Source organism: Cricetulus griseus, chromosome 7 (genome assembly GCF_003668045.3).
Source record: "Cricetulus griseus strain 17A/GY chromosome 7, alternate assembly CriGri-PICRH-1.0, whole genome shotgun sequence".
NCBI classification, from domain to species: Eukaryota; Metazoa; Chordata; class Mammalia; order Rodentia; family Cricetidae; genus Cricetulus; species Cricetulus griseus.
In genome coordinates this window covers 4,377,004-4,386,460 of record NC_048600.1, presented here as the reverse complement: position 1 = coordinate 4,386,460, position 9,457 = coordinate 4,377,004, and the positions used below count along the sequence as shown (strand labels likewise).

The following is a 9,457-nucleotide window of genomic DNA, read 5'->3' as shown; positions in this document are numbered from 1 at the left end:
CTTGTAAAAAATAATTGTCATCTAAACTATTTATCTTTAATTAATTAATCTCTGAAACTTACTGCAGTGAATAAATGAACTATTAATTTCTTTTTGAGCAACTGACTTTATGGTCCATCCTAAAGTGGGAGGCAGGAGAGCCCTCACCCAGCAGGGCTACTACAAAAGGGTTAGAGTAGTTTCCAAAGAAGGTTGTTTCTTGGTGAAGAATTTCTGGTCTTTACATTTTTTTCCCACTGAAATCACTTGTCTTTGAATCTTGAATATATCCTAAACCTTTGCTTAGTAGAGTTTCTGAAAGGGTAAATTTCTGCACATAAATCCATCGCAAATCTACCTACAAAGGTAGAAGTAAGGAAATACTTTGTTAGATAGTTGCACACATCTACTGATGTATGTGTGTATGTTTAATTGGAAAAAAATTCCCTTAGAAAGTTTTTGCTGACAGGATCCAAATTCCTTGGGCCCCTTTACTCTGATTCAAGCATACTTCCAGTAATGGCAGCACGTGCCCTTGAGGAGCCATGAATTGGCAAATATGTCTCACCTTCAGGCCACTTAGAGAAGTGATGACAAAGATAGAGCGGGTAAAACAAACCCCCACCCCCACCCCCGGCCCCGGTAAAGAGGCAGGTGTTCTTCTAACATTTCAGCTGTCTCTGGCTTCTCACTGGCCAGCCTCCTCAGTTTGCAGCTTCTGGACAGCACTATCAAGGAGCTCCATAGACTCTCTGAGAGACACATGGATTTTAAATGCCTTGGGCTTAATGGTCAGGCCGTATTCGAAACTCATGTTTGAGGACTCATTTTGATTAGCCTTGAAATCACACTGATGAGCGAGGATGGAGAAAAAAAGAAACAGCAGCATTTTAGACAGCTCTTCGCCGATGCACCGCCGTTTGCCCACCGAAAAAATCATCACACTGCTGGCTAGTTCCTTGTTGATGAAGCCGTCCTTGTCCAGGAATCGGGCTGGATCAAAATCCTCTGGGTTAGGCCACTTCACTGGGTCATGATTCACAGACCATTGGTTAACAAAAACCACCGTGTTCTTGGGGATGTAGTAGCCTAACACAAAGGTGTTGGCAGTGGTGGCGTGAGGAATGGTGACAGGCAAAAAGCTGGAGAATCTCATTGATTCATAAAGAAAAGCCATGACGTATGGCAGGTTGGGCTGGTCACCCATGCAGGGTAGACGGTCCCTCCCCACAACCTGGTCCAGTTCAGCCTGCACCCGAGCCTGCACATCGGGGTATCTGTTTGGATTGCAGTATGAAAGGGAGAGAGAGAGCGCGATACATTAATTCGTCGTTCAACTAACAGCACACTAAAATTCTACTTTTCCACAAACTATCTAGGTCGAAAGAAAATCCAAAAGAGGTTACTAATTTCTCTTACTCAATACTACAAGTTAAACAATAACAATTTTATTTTTCTATAATAAGCCTCTTGTGGTCCAGGGTTTATTTCCCACTGTGAGAAAATAAAGCTCTTAAGTTTTTTAATAGTCTAAAAATGCACAATAGTGGTCAAACCTACTTACATACTGAGCACAGTGCCTAAGCCCACAATACATTTTAGACACCCAGGAAAGTATTTGTCTGTCTTGTAAGGCCTTCAGACCTAAACAAATGGACTTATAAGTAGAGGTTCTCATAATACATTTTCAACATTCTTTTTTTTTTTTTTTTAATGTGTTAACAAAGAAATCTACAAAGACAAAAGGATCCCAGGCCCAGGAAAGTTAAAACACTGCCCTGAAAGCAAGTTATTTTCCTTCCCTCATATCCTTAGGCAATCCATTGTTCTTATTTTATAAATAGTATAAAATAAGTAAGCTTAAAGAGCAGAGCCCTAGTTTGTCAGATGGGGGTACACATTTTACTTCTGCACTGTTGGTGATAGAACTGAGACAGTTCTTTTGGAAGACAAAATCTTAGTGTGCAGTAAACTCTATAAAAGAAAACAATCCCTTGGTCTTTTGTTTTTAACCCCGATTATTTATCCCGAGAAGCCTATTTTCAGAAAATAGTATAACAGGTATAATGATATATAATCATAACAATACTTCAAACTTAAAACACAGTCAAAACCAACCAATTAATGCTAAAGCTCAAAACTGATTTTATATGTGTTCAGTATCAGGACAAAATAGTATGTAGCCATCAAAATTACTAAAATCCAGGCTGGAGAGACGCCTCTGTGGTTAAAGGCAGCAGCTGCTCTTGCAGAGTTTCTGAGATCAATTCCAGAACCCATATGACAACTGACTACAGTTTGTAACTCCAGTCCCAAGGGATCCACCCTCTTCTGGCTTCTGCAGGAACCAGGCATACACCGGGCAAAACATCCATATACATAAAAAGAAATAAAAATTTAAAAATATTTTTAAAAGAAGAAGAACATAACTAAAAGCAATGTTAAATGTCGAAGAAGTTTAAGCAGAAGGCTCAAAAAGGGTGAGGGTGGAGGAGGGTAATTGCAGCCACTGAAAAGAAGCGTTTAAATGGTAAATGCAGGGTGGTGTTAAAATCACATAACAGAACTTCCCAACATTTTCCATGAAGGGCCAAATAGTAAGCATGGACCAAACTCTCCCTCCAACAGCTACTAGTTTGCCTTGTAGTGTGGAAGCAGACACTCTGTAGGAGTGGACCAGCTGCCTCAGTAAAATTTATACTTCTAAACAGGTATTGCCCACTCTAATTATATTGTCTCTTCGTGAAAAAGAAAAAGTAATGTCATCTTTATTTAATTGACAATGACCCCAAAATTGTTTTATTTCTTTGGAACTCATGGAAAGCTACTTACACAGCTTACTAGTTTGTAGGGGTTTTTGTTTTGTTTTGTTTTTTGTTTTTTGTTTTTTGTTTTTCTCAAAGGGTTCATGTTCATCTTGGTAGTGAAAGACCTGGTGAGCCCACTCCAAGAAGGCCTTCTTGCTGATCTTGGGTTGAATTCCCTTCATTCTTTTTCTGCCTCCCCAGCCCCCGCATCCCAATATTTCCAGTATATGTTTCCACGATTTGACTTTAATATTGAAAAGTTATTTTCAATACGCTAAAACAATTGTGAAAGTGATTACAACATCTAAAGAAATACGAATTGTGTGAATCCCAATAGGAAGTGGGTTCTGCCTGACAGATTCGGAGAGGCGTGCACATTCAGTTTCTCTTCTGTGCTAAGAATCATAGTAGGGTTTCCAGATAAAATACAGACTAAATCAGAATGTCATGTAAACAATAAGTGATCCAGCGTCAAATTCCAGTAAAGGATTCATTTGCTTAGACCACCTGACAGCGACGGAAGGGCGGCTGCTTAATCCTTGCATGCCGCCTTGCAGTGCAGTGGAGGTCTGTCCTAGAGATTAGGACGGCCCGGCGCCTCCTGGGCACCTTAGACTCCTCTAGATGCTGATCGCACAGAAGTGCCTGTTCCGGCTTTCTTTGCGGCGCCTCAGGGTAACCCTTATTCTCAGGTTGTCCTCTGAGGACCTGCCTCCTCTGCTAGCTTCCTTTGTCTGGTAACAAAGCCCTGCCCTGCCGCTGGGTGTTAGGATCTGGCTGGGCAGCTTCCGAGGTGCCAGATGTGCGCCCTGTTTAGTTAACATTTAACTGCACCTCCTTTAACCTTGGAACGGGTCCAATTCTGCTTCTATTGAGACACGGAAGGATCAAGGCTGATCTGTCTTCGGGGTAAAAATCTTGTTTTTGCGGGGGAGGGTTGTTCATAAATTTGTTCCCAGTCACAAGAGGAGCGGGGAGAAACAGAGACAATTCCAGAGATGCTGGCAACGCTAGGTGGGGGAGCGCGTCTCGGCTGGCCCTGTTGGTCCCGGCTTATCTTCCCTAAGATCTCAGTTTTAAGGAATGGGGAGTGGGGCAGGGTGAAACCTCAAACCCGGCGCCCAGCTAGTGACCTTTTAGCCACAAGCCCTTTTTCAAAGGAGGAAATGCAAGGACCGACCCATCCATCCCCCCCCCCCCCGCCCCGGAGGCTTTACCTGGTAAAGAGAATGAGTAGCCAGAGCAGCGCGGTGGAGAGGGTGTCCTGGCTGGCTCCGAAGATGTCCGTAATAGTACCCGGCACCAAGTCCAGCCCGAAGGTACCTTCGCTAGGGCCCCCGGCCTCCTCCTTTTCGGCGGAGAGGATGAAGGCATCCATCATGTCGCGGGGAGCAGCCCCGGGCACCAGGCTTTCACGGTGCCTGAAGAACTTGTCCAGGACAAAGTTGGTGAAGCTGCGGTTGACCTGCTGGAACTCGCGGAAGGTGGTGCGCACCGGGTTAGGGAAGAGCTGCAGCCAGGGCAGCACGTCCACCAGGCTGCCCGCGCCCACCGTGCGCCCAAAGTCTTCGTTATGGCTGAGCAGCTCCAGGAACTCCGCATCGTCGTGGTTGTACCGGCAGCCGAAGCACACGGCGCTCATGACATTGGCCACGGCCACGATGATCGGCTGCATCGGATCGAGAACTGCGCCACCCGAGCAGCGTCGCACCAGCACTGCCACCAACTCTCGCGCCTCGCACAGCGCGTGGCCCTCAAGGAGGCGGCGGCTGCGCGGGTGGCGCGTGGAGAAGGCACGCATCGTGCCGTGGGCCGCTCGTCGCTGCGCCTTCCAGCGCTCCGAGTAGTGGCTGAACGCCAGGCTGCGGCCACCAGACACCACCCTGAAAGAGGCGAAGGGCGGCCGGTCCGCGAAGATGTTTCCCTGCTGCACCAGGGCTTCGTGGATGGCACTCTGGCCATTCAGCACCACCACGGGACAGCTGCCCAGACGGATCTGGAAAACGTCGCCATAACGCCTCGCAAGGCGAGCGAAGTACAGGTGCGAGGCTCGACCCACAGAAGCCGCGTTTCCTATCAGTGGCCATGGGAAAGGACCCGGGGGCGAGGACCACGGTTTCCGCTGCCACAGTCTCAGTAGCCACTGTCCCAAGTGCACGGCGGCCAGGACAGAGACCAGTAGCAGAAGTGTTGTCTGCTGGGTAGAGAGCGGTTTCAGCTGCTGCGCGCTGTCTGCGCTAAGGCTGGTGGCCATGCTGGGAACACAAAGACAAAACGCAACACTCAGGTGTGCAGAGGAGAAATAAAGAGAGTGGGATCCCCCGCGACCCAACCCCAGCATGGGACTACAGAGCCCTGTTTAATAGAGGAAAGGCGGTGCATAGCTCAGGTCAAGAATGGCCTTCTGGACAAGATGCTTAAGGTGTCCCTTCCATACCCAACCCAGCCTCCAGCAGAAGTATGCCAGTTTCAGAATCCCCAGCTGCCTAACGGTTCCCAGAATTCCGACACAATACAGGTGGCAGACACAGAGGCCGGTTTCTTTCAAAGTTCCTAACACCCCACCCCTGATCTAAGAACTGGTCTGAAGAGGCCACGAGAAGGTGGCTCCGCAGAGAGACTGACCTGCGATGAAGCCTGTTTTTCCAGCGGTGCAGAGCAACCAGCTCTGGGAGAAGCCCTGGAGCCTCTGCCCAGAACAAGACTTCAACCTAAGAGTCCCCAGGGACCTGCAAGCCCGCCCTAGACACCTGCTGCCCGCTGCTTTAGCACCCACTCTTGGCTCAGTCAGAATCTAAGCTTAGATCAGGATGAAGGACAGGGGGAAGAGAGGGGCGTCTCAGTTGGCTGAGCTCCACTGCACTTGGGGCTCCGCTAAGTCGGGGCTTTCTCACGGAGTTGGAGTTGGCGGTTGAGATGGGTGGGGGTTGGGAGTTGATAAAGTGGAGTCAAATCTCAGGCCGCTGGAGGCTTTCAAGCCGGTGTTACAGAGGTGTCTGCAACGCACCCCAGAGGTGACGCGCGCCATCCCTCTACCCGGGGTTTTAAGGACTGGGAAGAGACTGAAGGAAACGGGACCTTGAGGGGGTGGGGCGTGAGGGGCGGGGCGCGCCGCGAAAATCTAGGACTTGGACTCGCGTCTACGCTCAGGGTGACCCATGGTGGTCCAATGAGAAGTCCGCTCCGAGCGCTCGGACCTTCCTGGAACAGTAGCTGGCAATTTTGTTGGGAGCCGCCTGGTAAAGTTTTCCTTTGCCGATAACGGCTTGTCATCAATCATCCCCCAGTCAAGACCCCACGCTTTCCCCAGAACGGAGTTTGGGACAGAATTTCCCACGCTTCTGAGCGCTTTAGCAGAGAGCACCCAAGAGCACGCACTCCTCCTGCAGGTGACTCGAGCTTGGTGTCTTGAGCATGACCCTTAGGCACCGAGCCAGAAAAGGAAACTTGTCATTTTAGGAACCGGGTAGCTTGGGTTGCGACGGTTTGTGTAGCATTTATTTTTGTCTTAAGGTTTTGCAAACCATTTGGCCCTACAGCTTTGGCCCTTTGTGTGCTCACATCTCTTTCCACCTCTGGTGGCGAGACCAAGAAACCCTGAATGCTGCTGCCCTATGGACCATCCTTAGGCACACAAAGCTCAGCAGGCCTGGAGGCTTTCCGCGTTGAAGAGATAGGGACACGCCACCTGCTGGACGCTCTGGTCACACCCAGGCTGTGATCCAAGCTTGGGGCAGTCCTGGAGCGCCGAGGAGGGGGCGGTGAGTGGGAGGAGGAGGCAGCTGTGCAAGCCTTCGAAAGATCGGGTTGAAAGGTTTCTGCAGTCGCCTCCCCCTTGCGTGCAGAGCTGTGCCTTGCGTGCGCCGCTTCTGGGAAGTCGGCTCCAGTCATCTCCCTGGGCGCTGCTCGCGGCCGCCCCTCCCGCGCTTCTCACGCCACCTGACACGCCGAGGCGGCGGCCAAGGGCGGGGTGCCTGCCGCCACCACCCTCGGCGACGCACGCACAGCTGCGCCCGCAGGGCCTGCCCGAAGGATGCTCGATCGCAGCCGGCTTGTGGACCCTCGCTCACACAGCCTGGTTCCCAAACATGAGACTGCTGGCCATGGGGGCGCTTCCTTCAAAAAGAATGCCACGGGGTGTCTCAAGGCCCCGGCAGCAGTTGCTCCTGTTCCGACCGGTTAAGGCACAGAGTCACACTTTCAAAACACCTGTGAGAACAAGGTTTCTGCCAGGCTCTGGAAAGGGCGAGCCGTGGAAGAGGCAGAATGCTTCTCGCTAATCAAGTAGGAATTGTAGCTCCAGGCCATTGGTGTGCTCTCCGGACAACCCACTCCCAATATCGTGTTAAATTGTCTCACTTACAAAAACAGATTCAGAGAGATTATGGGACGTAAACAAGTCAAACGATTCTCTAGAGGTGGAGACAGGATTTGAACTCACAAAGTCCCACTCCAAATCCCTCATACAGGTTTATACGGAGTAAAAGTATACTTAAGAGTCCCAAAGTTATCCTTAGAAGAGTTAGCCAGAGGCTCAGCAGCTCAGCGCACTTATTAACAACCTGACCACCTGAGCTAGATGCCTGGCGCCCACAAGGCACAAGGAGAGAAGCAACTTACACATGTAACCCTCCCTCCGACTTTCCACCTGTGTCAGAACACACAGGTACACACGTAATACAGGTAATATGTTTTTAATCCGCTGGCAAGATTTGATGCTTTTGGTTCGTGACCAAGAGTTGTAAGACTCACAAAGAAACAGTGTTCACCACACTTGAATTGACCATATATGAGGGAGGCCCTTCGAAGGTGCCTCGCCGTGGATGTTGGAATAACTGATTACATTATAAAGAAACCTAACAAAGTTGTCTGAGAAAGCATCTAATGTCTTTCACTAAAATTCCTGGCCTGCTAAGAAAATGCCTTTTAATATGTGTTTTCGGTGACTTTTGTTTTCCTCTCTTGATGAGACAGTATATATACCACGATCGAGTACTCAGATCAGAGCTAAAGTTGGCCTGGCTGGCAAGTGCGTTAGTTTCTCAGAGCTGCACTGGTCTAAAATGTCTGTCTTAGTTTGTTTTTCTCATGTTGTAACAAAATGCTTGAGACTGACCCATTTCTAGAGTTAAATAGGCTTACTTGGGAAAGAAGCAGGAAAGCTCTCCAAGAGCATTAGGACAGCTCCCGAGGAGAGGGAGAAGGGAGGGGGCAGCCAGCCCAGGGCCCATTAGAGCCCCATGTATCCAGGAGAGGTCATACACACATAATACAGCATGTTCTTTGCTCCCAGTATCCAGAAGCTCCCACTAGACACCATGACTGCACTGAGAAATTGAAGGGGCAACACATGTGCTCTTGGGAGACACATGCAGACAACAGTGAGCTCTTCTGAAGGAGGTTTGTAGCAACCTTTGAGGATTCAGCTTTAGTGGAGCCCTGGCTAGTGATCTGGGACTCTACCACCAGCACTAGTCTCCCATCACACTCATTTAGGACATGAGAATCAGCAACGGTCCAGCACACATCTGAACCCATCTTGTACCACCTCTGCCAGAATCAGAGAAGGTGGGAGCTGCCTTCCAACCAAGTCAACCACTTTTCTAAAGTCCTCTTGCTTAACAAGTCCTGCGTAGCTTTTAAATCATCCTGTGCGTGCCTGCCTGCCACAGCAAATGTTGTCCTTGGGCACAGCTCCTGTTCTAGGACATGCTTCAAAAAGTAGAGGAACCAGTTGGACGGATGCTGACAGGGAGATAGGTTCTTATCAAAGAAGACAAATCAATGTGGCTGGCCACAGTGCACTGTCTTCAGGCCTTATGCTTTTCTGGGCTTTTTAGTACAAATGTCACTGAAGGGGTAGACTTAGTCCTCAATTAAAACTTCAGCATAAATAAAAATAGATAGATAGATAGATGATAGAAATTCCTGATCTATCCCAAATTGAGTTCTGTTCTCTTTTAACCAATCATCCATGTTAGGGCTTTGGGATAACCATCAAAATTTCTCAACTAACCTGCGAATCTCCTCCCAGTCAACAAAACAGAAGTGGGGGGTTCACCCTCTGAAATCTCAAACTTTAATTTTTCTTTCTTTTTTTCTTCCTGGCAACTAACTTTCAAAAAGAGCAGGTAACTTAGAGAACGGTTTAAAGTGGGGGTTAAAAATGCCTTTACAGCCGGGCGGTGATGGCGCACTCCTTTAATCCCAGGACTCGGGAGGCAGAGGCAGGCGGATCTCTGTGAGTTCAAGACCAGCCCAGGGAGGGTGGCTCTTCCTGGCCTCTACTTCTGCTGATCTTCGTTCTTCTAATTCTTTTACGTGCTGGGGAAGCTGGCCACGGGCAGCCTTCCATTGCAAACCTGGAGAGAAGGAAAACATCTCTTTCAAGGTCCTAGGACTCTGATAGGCCAGGCTGGCATTGGGTTTCACACTATAATTAAGGGCTTGTTTTGTAATTAGAAAAAGAGAGATGGCAAAACACCAGGAAGCTAAGGGGCCAGCACTATCCACTCCAGCTCTGCAGTCCATGCACAGCGCCCCAACTCTGCTCCCCGCCCCATTGCACACCACCCGCACATCACCCGTTCATGGTCCCAGGGCTTCAAAGACGCAGATGGTGCAGTGATGCCTTAGCTGCCTTTACCAATAACAGCCTCCCAAACTGCTTT

At 49.1% G+C, this 9,457-nt stretch overlaps 1 protein-coding gene across 1 annotated transcript; it reads right to left on the bottom strand.

Moving 5' to 3' along the window:
* Nucleotides 1-667: 667 nt before the first annotated feature.
* On the bottom strand, nt 668-5,040 carry LOC100759241 (cytochrome P450 1B1). Its single transcript, XM_035447401.1, has 2 exons — nt 4,004-5,040; nt 668-1,256 (listed from the first exon to the last, which is right to left on the bottom strand). Exons 1-2 carry the CDS (start codon nt 5,038-5,040, stop codon nt 668-670), a joined length of 1,626 nt encoding a protein of 541 aa, XP_035303292.1.
* Nucleotides 5,041-9,457: the final 4,417 nt, after the last annotated feature.

What these genes read in the sequence shown, in the direction of transcription:
- LOC100759241 (XM_035447401.1), bottom strand. Translation starts at nt 5,040, where the DNA reads ATGGCCACCAGCCTTAGCGCAGACAGCGCGCAGCAGCTGAAACCGCTC. An exon ending in CTACTCATTCTCTTTACCAG is followed by an intron (nt 1,257 to 4,003) that starts GTAAAGCCTCCG and finishes CAATCCAAACAG; the next exon opens with ATACCCCGATGTGCAGGCTC.